Source organism: Thunnus maccoyii, chromosome 20, assembly GCF_910596095.1.
Source record: "Thunnus maccoyii chromosome 20, fThuMac1.1, whole genome shotgun sequence".
In the NCBI taxonomy this organism is placed as follows: Eukaryota; Metazoa; Chordata; class Actinopteri; order Scombriformes; family Scombridae; genus Thunnus; species Thunnus maccoyii.
The window spans coordinates 14,551,521-14,569,069 of NC_056552.1; the positions used below are offsets into that span (position 1 = coordinate 14,551,521).

Below are 17,549 nucleotides of genomic sequence, written 5' to 3' on the forward strand. Positions count from 1 at the left end.
TACTGTCTGTGGCCCATTGTCAGCTACCACTTGCTGCTGTTTCTGCTATGTTGTGCTGTGTGGGGGTGTGCTCAAGTCTTTGTCAAACAGACTCAAATTTAAATACGCTGAGGGCAGCCTGATGCAAGATCTGTATTCTGAGAGAACACCATTTCTCCAGGGGGAGTATCAATGAGAAAACAGGAACTGAACTATCATTCACCTTTTTGTGTTGGACAACAGTCAGGAAGTTAATTCATTAATCAGGAACAGTTCTCATTGTGTGTTTTAAACTAGAGCTGCAAAGATTAGTTGATTAATCAATTAGATGATCAACAGGAACTGAATTGATTCAGCTACTTTGGCACACCAGCAGAGTGCCACTACCCTCCTCCTCCTTATGGAGGTGCTGAACAGACTGGTGATGGTCAGATGGACGGCAATTTAAGGTGACAACGAAGAAGAAATTCAAACAAAATAACAAGCCATGAGCAGCTGCTGTCAGATTCTCTGTGTCTACGGAAACAAGTCTGCTGGAGCTTTGGCAATCATTAGAAGCACATTCATGGCCCTTTGTAAAAGTTTCTGTGTGGTACCTGTATTGTAACTGAGCTTGTTAGCGGCTCAGCACCGAGACGCTGTCCGGTGGGTCTGTGGGGGAATATCACTATGTAGCCCTGCTGTTTATCATGTTAATGTTACTACTGTCCCCCCTGAATATCTTGTAAAGCTCTGAATATAGCACAGCATAGTTAGTTATCGGTCCATGTGTTGTGTTTACTGCCACAGAAAAGGAATAAATCTTTGTTTTATTAGCGCAACATCACCTCTCTGCCATCTCTTATCAGGTTTGCTAATGCTACCAGCAGCTCTGTCTGTGAGGCACAAACTGAGGCTACAGTTAGCAGTGTTGTGATATTTATACCTGGCAGCATTTCTTTTCTTTGAAGCTAATGTACTGTTAATAAACATTGTACATTATCTGACTATTAAATACTAGTTTTTGAATGATTAGCAGCGGGGGGAAAAAAGATTATGTTAGGTTGTAATCTTTACTCGCACACTGTGCTTGTAAATTATTTTTCCGGTTTGCACATATCTACTTTTAGGAGCAAACGTGAGTGAAATACTTGCACTGTGGAACCCTGTTACTGTGTTCAGACAGAACGCAAAGCAAATTTTAGTGGCGACTAGATATGAAGTTAATGAAAAGTCACAAAAATTTGCATGTATCCTGGGGCTTTGTGTATCTGCTTTATAAATGTACAGAGACAAGAGGAACAAGAGATTGGAGGGAAATAATAGAGAGAACCAGAGTTTCTGGTGAGTTCTGAGTTAAGTCAGAGGCTGAACTGAGCATGAACACACATGGCACACTCCCACAGACCTGGTCGGTGCGTCCACTGCTAGCTAGCTTACAGCTAATGTACAGTTGGTATTTGGCTGTTTGGGGTGAATAAACACAAATGGCCCACTAGTCAAACTCACTCAAAGGATGCAAGGCAAAAATTTTCTGAACACACCTTTAGGGTGTCAGAGTTTGCTGGGTTTGTTGATTTAACTAATTTGTCTCTGACTGAACAGTGTTAATAGACAGCTTAAAATAGTCCCCAGCAAAAGCATGTTTACTGCAGTGTCCTGCTGTTTTAGAAAATGACTTTGCTTTAAAAAGAAAGAGAGAATGTATATTGATAAGATTTAGCACGTCTTCAGTAGGACTGCATAGGCTTGAGGCTGAATGCCACAAAGTGCACAATGTAGTAGAGCTGTAAGGTGAGTTGTAAAGTTGAGATTGACTAACACATTGTTGTTTTTGGTCTTTTCATTGGTTTTGTTGGCAATACAGTTTAAAAAAATGCTAACCTTGTCCTTTAAGCTATAGAATCTTTATTGCTTTACTGCAGCTACAGCAGCTAATACACATGAGCTGATTAATTTATCCATGCCATGATATAGTACAATATATTTGATCTGACAGCAACACACTGTCCTGCACCAAAGTTTAAGTTGCATCCTTACAGTGGGGCTGGTTTACTGCACCAGCTTGTAGGATCCTCAATCTGTGGCAGTATGATGGATTCACTGGCCAAATAGCCAATTAGGCACTTTGTAGTCTGACACTCTCACAACGGGACATTTAATAATAGGGGACACAGTCGTGTGTGCGGTGTGTGTGTGCACGCATATGAAGACAACCCAAGGCCTTTAGAGTGATGCTGATTAATGGGCCTGTGTAAGGCAACTATACCCCAATCTTCTTCTTTTTCTATTTCTTTCTTTCCTTGTCTTCTCCTCTGTCTCTCTCTGTTGCTCATAGCATTCCTCTCTCATAGACTCCCCTTTGTCTTTCTATCTTTATACCTCTCTGTAATCACATTCTTTCATTCTTTTTTTTTCTCTCGTTCAAAATATAATGAAGTGTCAAGTAGAAAAATATCCAAACTACTTTTAGCTATTTTTTGACTTAAAGACCTTTAGGGCACAAAGATAATACACTAATTGTCAAGGTTCAGAGAACAATTGACTAAGTACATGTGTGCATGTGTGAGTGTGTATGTGGTAAGACTCCTTTATAGCATTGTGTATGAACACACAGTACAAAGCTAAGGTAATAAGAGCGCTCTGAATACTTCAGTTACCACATCTTTCCCTTTCTTCCTCTTTCCACCTTCCACCCACTTGTTCTCTCCATCTATATTGTGTGTGAGGGAGAAGGTCAGGGTATTCAAATCAGCGTTTTCTCTCCTCAGAGGGACCTTAAACTTTACCTTTTGTTTTAATTGACATACAGGGGAAGGGAGAGGGGGTGGGGGTCAGTGAAGAGGAGGATAAGAGGAGGGGTTGAATAACGTCTTTTAATGCTGGATTAATAGGTGGACGATGAGGGAGAGAAGAGAAGAGGGGAGGGCAGGGGACTCCATCCAATGCCTTCACTTGACTTTCATCTGAGCACAACTGAAGATTTGAGTTTTAAAAAAGGACATCCATACGAAGCTTGCTAAATCTGATAACACTGTTTACATATAGATATGACACGTGTCCACATGAGGTAGTTTTCAGAAGGAGCCCCGTCCCCACTGAAACTCCAACAATAGGAGCTATTCTCTTCAACTAATTATCTTCTTATTTGTCCCCTTCCCCACAGTCAACATCTGGTAAAGAGTGGGACGGACACAGCTCAGTTAAAAATTGTGATTTATTCGCTGCTCATGAATGCTACCTGTTAACCAAGCATTTGGTATAAAAGAGTGTCTTCAATGCTAAATCATCTATATCGCGTGGTTGGCAATATTGACATTTAATGAGATTAGAATGGGTTAGAGGTGACACACAGTGGTCTTCTTAACTTTACGGTTACACAGCCTCTGACCATGCTTGGGCAGGTTTACATCATTGATTTATCCTAGAAAGCTTGAAAAGTTTAGTTTAAGGTGTGACAGTGTGAAAAAGTGTGGAGAGCAGGTCAAAACAAAGAGAAAATTATGTTCTTTTAGATTTAGCCGGCTTAGTGTGTTAGTGTTAGTGTGATCATACTAATTTGTATAAGCAGATGCTGGTTGAATCAATACAAAGTAGATGACCACTGAGTCCCACTTCAATTCATGTTTTGCTGTCTTTGGTTCATTTTTTTGTACTCCATCACATCTGACTATAAAAAACCTCAAGCCTCACTTGAACAAAATATTAGGCAGTAATTTATGATGTCTTTATCCATTTTCCCTCCATTTTCTCAACCAATTCTAGGTTATAGTCCTGGCAACCCTGAACAGGATATCATTCACCATTTTTTGTATCTATATTCCATCCATCTGTGCACATATTTAAATATCCATATTTGTTTAAAGTTCATTGTGATAAATAGATTTCACCTTTTCATTTCCATGATATGGATAATGGTTATTATTATTGCTGAATGACTAGCATTTCCAAAAATTGCCTCTAATATGCCTCTTTTCACATAATGCCACAGCTGTTGTTTGTGGCATTTCACTGTGAGGGATTTCATATCCTTCCCTGCAGTAACTTCACAGTAATTCCACAGGGGATGTGAAACAACTCAAGTAAAGAGAACCACTTAATATGTGTGTAGTACAGCTGAATTTCTTACCCCATCTGGGTGTCCGTCTGAGGCTGTGACCATGAGGGTGTAATAGTCCAGGGACTCCCTGTCCAGAGACTTGTCTAGAACTAAATAGCCTGAACTGGAGAGAGAACACACACAAAGAGAACCCTGTTAACACTCCAGCCATGAGCTTAAAAATAGAAAAGACCTGAAAATTTCAAAACAAATTTCAATAAAAATAAAAAGCAGGATAGGACCAAACATGGCGGAAGAGAATACTGTGGTGTAGTATACTTTATATTGTCTAATGTCTGCTAAACATGTCCATCATCACATAGCCATTTGTCATTTGCTTTGCAGGTAACATGGGAACAAGTTTGAACCTTTTCTTGTTTTCTGGAAATTTTTATTCTTCTTCATATACTGTATATACCACTTTGGAGACAACTTTTCAGACAGTAGTTGTGAGCACTGGAGCACTGCATAAAAGGTAACATCCAGAAGTGTATTTTTACTGCGATTATGGGTACTTTGGTGATTGAGATAGTGTCTACAGTATCTACCAGCTCACCTGCAATAATATTAAGGAATGCCCTCTTGGGTGCTGTTGCTATAATGGTTCAGACAGTAATGTGCCATTAAAAAACATCTATTCTTAAGCAAAGAATATATACAAAATTCTTAGAAGGGATGTGCAGAGATCCCAGTATTTGTATTTGTATCTGTATTTGTTGAGGCAGTAAAATTATTTGTATCTGTATTCGAATAAAAGTGGACAGAGGCTTAAAAATCCTATTTTGTTTTTAGAAAAAGTGTTAGAATAAGTGTTCATGAATAAACTACCTTATGAAGGAAGTCCCCACATTGGGTCTTGAACTGGAGTCTCCCAGATCATAGACAACTGCACTGACCACTGAGCAAAAACTTTACTCATCATCTCATTGCAGACAGACCTCTACCTATTTATACACCCATAACACAGAGACAGCACACCGTGTAATGTGTAGGGAGGAACTTCAAAGGCAATTATTGCTTCGCACTTTTTATTTATTGCCAATTTTTTGCAACCTAACTTCGTGGAAAGGAGAAGGGGAACAACAGGTTATGGAGAGTCCCTTGGGAGCACTTTGCTTGTGTCAGTAGCTCAGCTTCATCTCTGGGGAACACCCCTCGACAATTTTTAAAAAAAATATTTGTATAAAACCCACTATTTGTGCTTTGCCGAATAATGTATTTGTATTCGGGCACACCCCTAATTCTTAGATCCTCCCACCAACAACCAGTTGATTACTGATTAAATGTGCATTAAAAGTGTCTATAATGTGAATTCCTGGATATTAAATGTTCCTCTGCAATTATCTGTAGTGGTCCTAATAATATTTGTTGTTAAAGTGTTTTGGAGTCGCATATAACATGACATGGTTAAGCAATGTTTGAGTCAAAAAAAAGGATGTAAATGCAGTTGCAAAAACAATATTTTCCACTCATGTTGGGATGTTTGATTTGAAAGCAGATGTCTCTAAACAAAAGGGGTCATCCATATGTTTACGTAGGATTAGCATGCTAGGCTAACAGTCTGTCAGCTGTGTGACTTTACATCCACGCTGTGACGTCTTTTGTAGCATGCAAACAATGTAAACACACCTGTCACCTGCCCAGCATGGTGCTGTTAAACCAGAAACACGGCAGCTACACCTTATTTTTATACAGTCTATGGGCTACACACAGCATGACAAGGCTACGCTAATGATGCTAGCCATGCTAACTAGCTGCTAGCCACCATGCAGGCTGGTAAAATGGATCCATCCTGTCTCTTTGTATCCACGGATTGGTGCTCATATCAGTGTTGGAGCCTCCGTGTGAGAAGCTTCAGTCGGTAAATGTGTGTTCTTAAAACTTATTTCAGGAGAGTGAGCTGTGCTCAGGGATCCGCTGTAAAGGCCCTGAGGACGTAATTGAAACTGCACCAATTCATTTTGAAAGAGCAACAGTAAATGGGCAAACTTGTACACTTGGCTGGCTGATCAATGGTTAAGAAATATCACACGAGAGGGAGCGCTGTTGTATGTGAATATCAGCACAGGTGTCATTTGATTGTAGGTACAAGGGCACAGGCCGAGTGCTGAAGACAATCACATCTGTGCTGATATTCAGTACAACAGCACAATTTCGAGTGTGATTTTGCTTTTATACAATAGTTCTACAAGAGCCATTTATTCGTTAACAGTTGTTAACAATGTTTATATAAAGTATCTCACCTATTCCCACTCACTGCCATGAACTCCCTCGCCTTGAGTCCCGCATCAGAAAGTTTCTGTATGGCAGTGGCTCTAAGGCTGTGGTTGGTGTAAGAAGTGTGTGTCCTTGCCTCTTTGTACATCCTTGTAACATCTGTGACAGCTGGTTTACTCTCAGGGGAACAGTGGTATACCAGAAGCTGTCTGTCAGAACTATTACCCTCCTGGGCTGCAGATGGAGAGCTTTTGCATCAGGTGGAATTTTGCTCAGGAATTTTTCAAGAGATGCTACCAGCCAGCAGAGGATTTCCTCATTCCTCAAACATAGCGTCCCTCCAATTTTCTCTGTCTCTTTCCAGTGGGTCTTTATGATTTTTTGTTTCTTTGTTGAAAGTCACGGTGAAAAACTTTGCTCCATTGTTGTCACGTTTTAGGATGAATGAGTCAGGTTTCAGATCCCAAGTCCCCTCTTTGCCCTTGCGTCCAAAGTGCAACTGAATATCATCCTTGTTCAGTAAACCTTTTGGATTGTCTGGACTTAGTGATGCAGAATATTTTAAGATGCGCTGGTCTTCAGGTGAAATCAGGAGGTGGTGTGTTGTTTTATCTTTCCCTGCCCTTCTAATCTCTTTTAAAAACACCTCTGAAAACGTTATTAGCTAATATGAATTCTGGGTCCTGCATTAAATTCCATGAACCGCTAACTGGAGGCTCGTTGATATAACGATTTAAACCAGCCTGTTGCCCAAGGTAGCTGGTGATGCTGCATAGCTCCCCTGTAGTTTACCGGATGGATCCATAAAACTGCCTCAAGACTGTATTCAGCTCAGTCTTCTTAATGGACTGAATGTCAATGTTTATATTTTTGAGACTTAGCCAAGTCTGAAAGCAGTTCAAAGCCCATGTTGTTTGCCTTACAGTGTTAGCTTCATTTTGGCTCTTCTCTAACTTGTCTAGTTCGGCTGATGTCATATGAGCACACCTGGAGGTTTGCACTGAAGTATCCAGGCTTCTTTCCTTCCCTTCATCCTCTTCTGACAACTATTCATAATGTAACTCAAATGTTATTTGTGGAAATATGTTCATCATTGCAATGCAAAGTTTGTTACAATCTTAGCTAGATAATGACCGTTAATGTAATTAAAGCGGAGTGATACATGTATAATTAAAAGTCCCAGTGCTGTTGGCTGTTGTTATCGATATCAGCACTCATAGAATGATTCTTGTCCAATCAAATTACTTGGTCTGAACTAACAGTTGTATAATGTAACTTCATTACTCAGTCAGTCAGTGAAGGATAGAAACTCGGGGTTATAGGGCCAAAAATAACAAAAGTCAAAAAATGTATGGGCAAATGACAGTATAAGTAAAAACGTTCTCTAGAACATCAGCAGTTTCAGTGCAGCCTGTATGAGACTTCTGACCAATCAAAAAAGAAATCTTTGATGCAGGGCTTGACTGATTACAGGGAAGATTTACATAATGACTGAAGTGTTTTCAATTTAAGCTACTTTCATGAATTAGACGCCATTTGAAATGCATATTTTCTCCAGATATCAACGGTATATGTAGATGTGTGGCTGTAAGTAATGCATGTGCAGATGTTAAGTGGTCTACAGAGAGAATTTGTGAAGCTGTTTTTTCATACAAACTAAAAGACAGTTCATGTATATTTACGGGTGACTCATGAAAAGCAATGTCTGTGAGTGCACGTGTACACGCACTTGGGTATGTGCACAGTCAAACAGTCTTCTTTTCTCTAAATCACAAGTTTTGACACATTTTCTTCACATGCCTAATGTTCTCAAACCAAACATCTGCTGCGACATGTGTAGAGGAACTTCAACAAATCCCATTGTTCAAAATAAACCCCAGATAACCCAAATTTATTCCAAAAGTAATAGTGATAAACATCTTCATCAAAGCTCATCTCTTGCACAAGTCCAATTCTGCACCAAAGTTGGGTCTTTTATTTCTGCATTACAGTAATCAAAATCTTTTGGCCATTTGTGTGTTACAATACATCCATGCCAACCACCTTGCAAAATGGGCCAATTCTAGACCTGCTTGGGTGCTCTCCCGGTGCACTTCTAAGTATTTAACTGAGCCAAATTCTACACAAGAGCAGTGAAAAAGCACTCTATCCCGTGCCAATATGAGCTGTATGGCATGTTGTACTTGTGCATTGCAGGAAGCAAAGCTTGGCTTGTCCTTATACTGCCATAATCCAGAAAACACAACTGAGGCTGTGGAAGATTTTGGCACCGTAGTTACAATGTCCGACAGAACAAATCAAATATTCCTAGAATGCAGAGGTGAAAGCTCTTCGATTCATTTTAATCTTTTCTGCTTTCTGCTGTAGTCATTTTCTTTCATTCTGCTTTTAAATCCTCATTTGTCTGTTCATTGTTTCCTTTCTGTCTCTTGCTAACATCTTGTCCCTCGTCTGTTTCTCTTTCCCTGCCCTCCTTCTTATCTCTCCCTTTTTCCACCCCTGTACATTTCTCTTCCTCTTTTCTTCCATATCTTTTAAATTCTGCCCCCCGCCTTGTGCTATCTCTCACTATACGTCCCTTTGTTTCTTCCTCGCCTCCTCCTCCCTCTAGAAACAGATAGATAAGATCTTTCCCCAGAATTAGAAATGCATTTTTAATGAGCAATAAATGAATAAATACAACAAAAGCCTCAGACTCTGTATGTGTGTGTGCTGAGTGTGTGCATGAGGGAGAGTGTGTGAGTGCGTTTAGGTGAGGCCCTCAGCAGAGCCCGAGCCCTGAATGATAAAATTTATACCGTTTAAACCTCACACATGCACGCATGCACACACACACGTATATTTCCATAGTTGTGCTGAATACTGACATAACGCACATATACAACGGTCATGTAAGTCACACAAAAATGAAAAATCATGTTGAAGACTTTAGTTTCTATAAATACTAACTTCAACAAGCTGTACAGGTTTGGTCAAAAATAATAAAATGAGAAGTATTTGTGTGTGTGAGTGTGTAAAAGAGAGAGTGTTCACACTTCACTTACTTCCGCTGCAGTGCGAAATGTTCATGGGGGTCTCCGCTGTCAATTGTGTAGGTGATGGGGTCCCCTTCCCGATCCACTGCCTGAGGAAACACACAGAGACAAAACACACGTAAAAATATGCATACACTTTTATTTTCCATCAGCAAATTCTATGTTTATATGTTGTGTATAATGTGTCCATCTGTGTGTGTGTGTGAGAAACAGAGAAAGTCTGTGAGAGCACCTGCAGATTAAGCAGTGTAGCTCCAGTCCTCATAGCTTCACTGATCTCCACGTTGTACTGTTGCCGTGGGAAACGGGGAGGGCTCTGGTTGTTCGGGGGCAAAACTTCAATATAAACCGTAGTAATGGATGACCTAGAGAAAGAAAGAAAGAGGGAGAGATGGTGAAAAGATGAATGAAGAGAATGGGCTAAGAGATGGAGAAACAGGCTTTAACATAGAAACAGATGAAGGAGGAACAGTAGCAAAGGAATGTTAGAGAAAGATAAGAGGAGGAACAGGTGAGCTTGAGAGCAGCACAAGAGGATAGTAGGTGAAAGAGGGAGGGAGGGTGAATGGTCTATTATTTAAGAGTGGCTGCCCAGTGTTTGTTTCTTTGCACTTCATGCTGTGTTTAACTAATTGCTAAGAGGTTGAAGTCAACAACAGCGTGAATTGCAGAGACACTAGAAAACTGTTCTGCTGGAGGGCTTTTACAAAACGTCCCTGGTGCAGGGCTAAAGGTTTTTATTGTGCATTTTGACAAAGAAAACATTTGTTTACCTATTAATTCCTTTTAATAAAAGTCTATATAGAATAAGGCCATCTTGTTAGGGCATATTATATTATCCTTCTCTCTGCCCTTCATTATGCAGTGTTATGAACCTTATTATGCAGTGTGGCACATTTGAAGACCTTTTGCACATTAACCATTACTTAAAGTTGAGCCCCGCACTAGGACACACAACCTTTTAGATATCAGAATGAAATTAATAAATAATTAATAATAAAAGGTTTGTGCACATGTCCAGAAATACATTTTGAATGCAGTGATTAAATGGAAGGAATATAAACCAACTGTGATAAGTTGATTCAGACCTTGACAGGTAAGGAAACTTAAATAAAATACTTCAAGAGGGAATTATAGAAATACAGATTCTATTGAAAAAGAGAAAATAGGCTTGAAAAGGAATTAAGGCAGAGGAAAGGGAATTACATTAAGTTTTTAATTTGAGGCCAGAGAAAACACATTCAAAGGACTGAAAATAGATTGTTTCACTTTGTAAAATGAAGTCTTAATTACACAGTGTTTATTTCCCCTCTGATACACAACTTTGGCTGTTGAATAAGCTGCATTCACTGGCATTTTTTAATCAACATAACACATCACATCAACAGCATGTCACCATAATGACCTACAGAGCCGTTTATTTTTGTGTGCTGTAAACAACTTGTGTCCTTGTGTCAGTTTTTATTTCTGAAACCATTTCATTACCTGGGTCGCAGTTATGTTTAGGAAAACAATAGTTTTTGATCCAAATGGACTGACTCTACATAATTTGTAGATAACAAGATGCCAACTGCAAATTTAAAACCCAGCAAAAAACAAAAAAACAAAAGTGTCATGTGCTGTACCAATAATATTTGATCTTGAACCACTCTTTTCCAGGAAGCAAAAGAGCTTGAATTTGTCAATATTGACTTTGCCAGTGGGTCATGCACAGGATTTATTTCAGAGAGCAAATTTCCTTGGTTATATCCTCCACCACAACTATAAAACAATGCCTATTACTGTGTAGTTTCACTGATACATGTAGTGAAGCAGCTTCAAGTTTCAGGCTTTCCAGGTTTAAGAAAAATGTGTACATTCATGAAGAGAAAGAGCTTATCTTAAAATCACTCATAGTGTTGAGCCCTAAGATGGTAATCAACCGACTCTTCAGCTCCCCTCAGCTCACAGGCAGCTGTTTTTGGCAAAAAAAAGCTCAGAATACCTGCCCAGAACCAAACAGCAGAGCAAGAGACAGATATTTGCCTCTTGGTGGAGACCAAAAACAGAGCTAAAAGGAGCATTAACATTGGACTTACATTCACCTGATGGCCTGATGGCCAGAAATGCAACTCTGAATGAATGCTTTTGTTGCTCTGTATCTGCTGGATGTGTAAACAAGCCACTGTTCGCCAAGAAGGGTTAAAAGGGTTTCTGATGTCGGCTTACATAAAAACTATGGTGGCTCACAAAGATTATTTGGGTGTAAGTGTCACATTGTATTGGCTGTGTACTGTTTTTACAACTTTTACCATAAGGAAGAATGAGTACACCACACGTGTACTCTACTGTAGTCTCATAACTTGGTAGTTGATTTCTAATTTGAAGTTCTAACTAACACTTTTTAATTAATGGCTTGGAAAAAAAGACAGATTCCTCCCATTTCCCAGCTTTGCCCCCACATGACATGAGTGGTATTTGGTTTTTACTCACCCCAGATTTCAGGGAAAGAAACTGCATGGGTTCGCTTGTGTTCCTACTTGGCAAGAGCGCTGGGCTCCAACAGGGAGAGAAGGGAGAGATTAACTCCACTCAAACTGGATCATCGACTGAAAAAGCCAAAGAACCTCGGGTCTAAACAATAGCCCACAAAATCTGTTTACGTCCACAACAATAAATAAATAAATAGATAAAGGCTGGAAAATGTAAGCCGCCAGCAAGAGTGAAAGCCAGTGTTTTATTACAACAATTCAGATGGCATTATTGATGAAAACCGATTGAGGGACTGGAGATTTTTCCAGGAGGGGTTTCTACTGCGGGTGAGGCCTATTTCTCCCTCGTTTTTCATCCTAAACCCCTCTTACTACAAATGAATATTCAAAACAACGCTTTCCTTTAAAACCCACAGATGTGTACATACGTGCACTTATTTGCACATCTAATTCTCGTAGAGAGAGTTGCTTAGTCTTGAGTACGACAGACTTGCATTTGTGAGCATTTTCTGTCCACTTTATCTTTTTGATTGACAGCTCTGCCCTGCTGCACACACATAATCTTCTTCTCCACAGTCATTTAGAGTTATTTGGTGGTCCAACAGATCATTAGTGGGTTAGGTGAATGTTTAGGTGAATGGCTTTGTCACTGACTGCACTCAACTATAACAATTCTCTGATCTCTCAGCAACAAATTGTGGCTTTTCCCCATCACAAAGACTCTACACTGGGTACTTTTTAGCTTTATTATTCAGTTGTTTGTCTCACATGCATCTGACAAACCAGATGTGCTTACTTTTAATCAAGATAGCTGCCTACACTTTTATGCATGTAACTGCAACTCAAAGCATGTTTTTTTCCCACTTCAAGTCTATTTTCTTCTAACTTCTGTGCGAACCCACATTGATTATTGATCTGTGAGTGCTCTTAAAACACTTCTGAGTGCACAGCGGTAGTGTGGCTGAATGGATCCAGTGTAGATACTTACATAAGACTGCAGCTGCTGCTGACATGCTGCTTTCGTTATGCGGGCGGTATAGACAAGGTCTTTATCTGCTACATCCTTCCCATGAGAATTTTTGACTTTGGCCAAGGATAAAGGCTCATTGAAATATACTTAATATGTTTTGTACAACTGCATTTTACTTACACTTGAATTATGTGACTTGGACTCAAGTTGGATTCAAGTCACTAGCTATTTATCTAACATCTTATCTGATCCATGGTGGCCTCTTTTTTCTCTTACCCTATAGTTTGATGAAAGTATAAATGAAACCCCCCAGCACTAACTGTTTTGCGTATTCTGGGGTACATCTATCTAGGCCATGCAAAAGCACTTCTAATCTGAATGAAGCGTGTATCTCAAGGGTTCTTCAACAGCTCCAGCCCCCTAAGATGAAATACTCACAAGCTGGGATCCAAATTCATTAAAAAATGTGTCACTCAACTTGTTGGTGCCCACCAGGAAGAGAACACACAGCTCATTTTGGGACTTGACCCATAGTTTTAACAAATCAGGTAGCAGAGAGATAGATATTGATTTGTAATGTAGGTTATGTTTTCAGTGGAGATAAACAGGGGGTCTGGGGAAATTTGGGGACAATCTGTGAGCCAATCACTGAAACCACCTCAATCTGCAGTGGTTCACATTCTGTATCGATTTGGCGGCCACATAGTTAGAGTCAAGTGTGAGGGAGGAGAAGATTCTAGCTTTTATGATGACTGACAGATATTGTTAGAGAGCAATCTATTGCTGTTGTGACAGCTAAAAAATGTTTTATAATTTTAATACACACAGAAGTAAGCCATGGCAACATTCAATTCAAGTATTATCCATTTAGTTTAACTGGACAGATTTATTAGACACAGTAAGTTGATTCAGTTTGAGGTAATCTGAGGTTAGCCCACAAGTGAACTGTTGAGATGCTGAGAGGTCTTAGAGCATTTAATTGTTAGTTTTCATAACTACTGACACATAGCTTCAAAAATGAAGCAAAAATTATCCAAATGACACTTGAAATTAACATTAATTACATTTGACTTCTATGTTAAAGCATAAAAGGGCACTGATGCACAAAGGCAATAGTGAGGCATCATCACTGAGCATCTGTGGCTGACCATCTTCAGCGTCGGCGTGTGCACTACTTGGCCTCCACTGATGGCCAAATGACTGGTGGTCGATTAGACATATTGAATCAGGGTGAGAGAGAGTCAGAGCTCTTTGACAGGCTAGTTTAGCCTTAACAATTTAGTGTATTCACTACAGTAAATTAAGTTTTCAGTAAATCAGTTTTCGTCTTCTTATTCTCGTCTTAGAGATAGGCAAGCAAAACTTTACAGAGCCAGTTGCAACTTTGAAAGATCTATTCTTTATTCCAAGCTTATAAATTGACCGTTTGAACAGATTCACAGTGGTATTGAAACGGTATGCTAGTTTGTTTTGTTTTTTCAGTGATGTTTCTTGGATGAGGACGAGTTATTTCTTCTCAAGCAGGCACTTAACATACATACATGATGGCTGTCATCTGGCAGTAGGTCGTGGTTTGTTCAAGTGCACATTTTAGCATAAGTCAAAGCATTTAACTGTTTGCCTTTGTCAGCACATGCTCTTAGCTGCTAACAGGAAAGGTGGCTACTATTATCATCTAATGAGTAAGCAAACTGTTCATGCAGATTTCCAGTATTCTTACACTCCACTCCACTAGTGAGGAGTTACTCTTGAATGCACTGGGTGAGTTGATTACATTTTGATCAGGATACTGACATTGTTCAGTGACTTCCTCAAGTGTGTTTTGATAAAATCAATGAGGGAGGGAAGAACATTCCCCATTGACCTGCCCAGGCCATATGAGGTTATAAAACTGTCAGCCATTCACACAAGCCTACCTAACAAGCAATTTCAGTCTCAATATTGCACTGTGCCTTGTACTTAAATGATGTTTTTGTTTAAGATTCTTCATTAAATGTTCCAGTGTGTCTGTAACTAAATATCGTTTTGTTTTGTACTCTTTGTCTGAACAGCAAGGACTTGGCTTGTTTAGCCGTTTTGCAAGGACACTGCAATGTTAATTTATCCTTTTGTTGAGATACTCCCAAGTGCAAACCACAAAGAACAACACCCAAGTGTGCTTTCAGCAAATAACAGGCTGTTGTTCAGGCTGGCACCTTGGCTCAATTTGTATGGCTTTTCTTTTGATGACAATTTCTTACATGTTTATTTAAGTTTTCCTTATGGATTGTCTATATTAGATGATATGCAACAAGTCAAGAAAACTGAGAGAATAACAAAAAAATAGGGTGTTAAGCTAGACTGTAACTTGTAAAAGCACATTGGATGTTCCCACTGTTCCATGTTGTGTTTTGCTGTGGTGCAGCAAAAACACTCAAGGAATAAAAATCTCTGGCAGTGCAGCTGCTCCATCAACCTGTAGAGCCTTTGACCATGTTCCAGCGGGTGAACAGTTCAATGGCTGGATTTGCTTCTGCTCTCAGATATTGCATGGCAATGTCTAAAACTAAAGTTTTCATAATCTAACTTCTCTCTACTAGGCTTTAGCTATCAAATCAATACACACAATTTACAAAATATTAGGAGCAGCAAGAAATAACCAATTTGGGGAATAACCCTGAGTTTGTGAAAGTTATGGTTCCTTTTTGATTTAATCCATGAAAGAGAGATGAAGGGCAGGGAACAGGAGATAAGAGACAGGGGAGAACCAAAATCAAAAAAAATGTCAGCTCATCAAGTCAGTCCTTATCCTTTGAATGTGATGGGGCCAGAGTACATTACATTTAGTTTCATTTACAATCTATAGCATTTATTCTAGACGCCACGTATGCCTGCATTTGCTGAAATTGTCTCTTTTCTGAAATCCAGACAGTATAATTTTCTTTCCTTTCCTCAAGAAGAGGCTAACTAGCAGTGAAGCACCCTTTCATTACCTTTTCATGTGTCTTCTCACACTCATACTATCCATTTTCCTCTGTAAGACTACTTTCTTGTCATTTTCCAATATAAAACTATAACTCATGATATCGCTCTGAAATGAAAACCATTCACCTGAAAATGGTGCATAGACAAAGAGAGTGGCAGAGAGAGAGAAACAAAAAGTGAGCGATGGAGAGCGTTGTGAAGTTTCTGACAGTGAGTGTGAAAGCTTTGGAAATCTGATGACCTTTCAAGCTTTATCTCTAGACAGACAAATGTGCAGAGTAAAAAATGTATGGAGGCAGACAGAGAGAAACCCCTCACCTCCTATTGGGTTCAGGCCCATTGTCCACGGCTTCCACAGTCAAAGCATAGCTCCGCCCCACAGTGAGCTCCACACCTGGTGCCACTGTAATGACCCCAGTGCTGTGAAAACAGGTCATTGAGTTGTTACTAAAATGAAAGTGGGAAGTGAAACATGTTAACATGAATAAATCAATAGTTTTTGCAATTTTGAGACCATTTCATAGAGATCTGAAGTGCCAACATGCCTACTCAGTGCATTTTACAGTGTTTGCCACAAATGCGGTTGCTTCAGAAAATCTCCAGAGATAGACCACAAACAATCTAATCTTTTTTGTCTACGGCAATTACTTATTATAATTTACATAATGTATCTGACACTGACATATTGGTGTTTACAAATTCTATACCACACTCTTTTAATACCTGTAATAATGACAATACTACAGTCTCTAACAATAACACTATAGATAGAATGGTGCATCTATAGTGTATGGTGGCACTATCATTGCTGACTAAAGCATTTAGCTCAAAACATTGTCATTTTGCAAGTAGATTTATGGACCCAATGCCAAAAATGTGAAAGGAGCATTGAGCAGTTTCAAATAGAAGAATCCCATTAAATGCTTTACACTAATATAACCTAGTGAGTTGTATATTTACCTGTTGCCAATAAGAAAATGTCCCTGGTCACCGGCTAAAATCCGATAGGTGACCTGACCGTTGGGACCTGCATCAGAGTCTACTGCTGACACCTGGGAAGAGATACAGAGATACAGATACGTGTGTACACACGTACAGTCATTCACTTCAGTGAAAGATGTATGGTCAAATTCACTTTGCTTATGCCTTTTTCACTCAAGTATAATCCATTACTGAAGGAAGTTGCCAACACTACATGTTTTAATAACTTATCAATACATGTGGTGTGTGTTTGACAGTGTGTACCTGTAACACAGTTTCTCCAGGCATCATATCAGTATACAGGTTGACATTATAAGACACATTGACAAAAGTCGGAGTGTTGTCATTAGCATCCAACACTGTTACCATCACAGTAACTGGAATGCTCTGCTGGACGCCATCTGATGCGAGCAGCTAAAAGAGAAAGAGACACAGAATGAGAAAAAAGGACAATGTATACTGTTTTTGTAGACAAGAGTAAAGAAATGTTCCATCTGGTAGAAAATGTTACACTCTGCCAAGCAACAAAAAGCTAGATAGCGTATTCAGGACATCCTTGGCGTCTTGATAGTGTCTGTCTGTTTCCTTGTTTCTTTCGAGGTGGAATTGCGCTGTACTTTTTCCACCAAAATCCCTGTTCTGTGTTTATTTACCGTATGTGTTTTTGTGCGTGCAACAAAAAACTCTAGAAACTCTGAACTAATCTGTCCCAGCTGTCTCCCCTATATTTAATTGGACCTTACAATCATTGCTGTTCCCCCTTTGATTAAGTATAAAGTCTATACAAAATACGTATAAAACACAAAAAAAGATCAATTAATTATAATACCAATGTTATTAACTGCTTAAAATAA

The 17,549-nt window shown here is 39.4% G+C and overlaps 1 protein-coding gene across 4 annotated transcripts in view; it reads right to left on the minus strand.

Moving 5' to 3' along the window:
• LOC121886680 (protocadherin-15-like) overlaps positions 1-17,549 on the minus strand; it is a 154,988-nt gene that overhangs the window by 100,188 nt on the left and 37,251 nt on the right. For all 4 annotated transcript variants that reach the window (XM_042396883.1, XM_042396882.1, XM_042396884.1 and 1 more), the window contains 6 exons: positions 16,960-17,109; positions 16,675-16,766; positions 16,033-16,134; positions 9,542-9,674; positions 9,319-9,398; positions 4,088-4,181 (listed from right to left, as the gene is read on the minus strand). In XM_042396883.1, the coding sequence (XP_042252817.1) occupies positions 4,088-4,181; positions 9,319-9,398; positions 9,542-9,674; positions 16,033-16,134; positions 16,675-16,766; positions 16,960-17,109 (651 nt within the window). The remainder of the gene's footprint in view (positions 1-4,087; positions 4,182-9,318; positions 9,399-9,541; positions 9,675-16,032; positions 16,135-16,674; positions 16,767-16,959; positions 17,110-17,549) is intronic.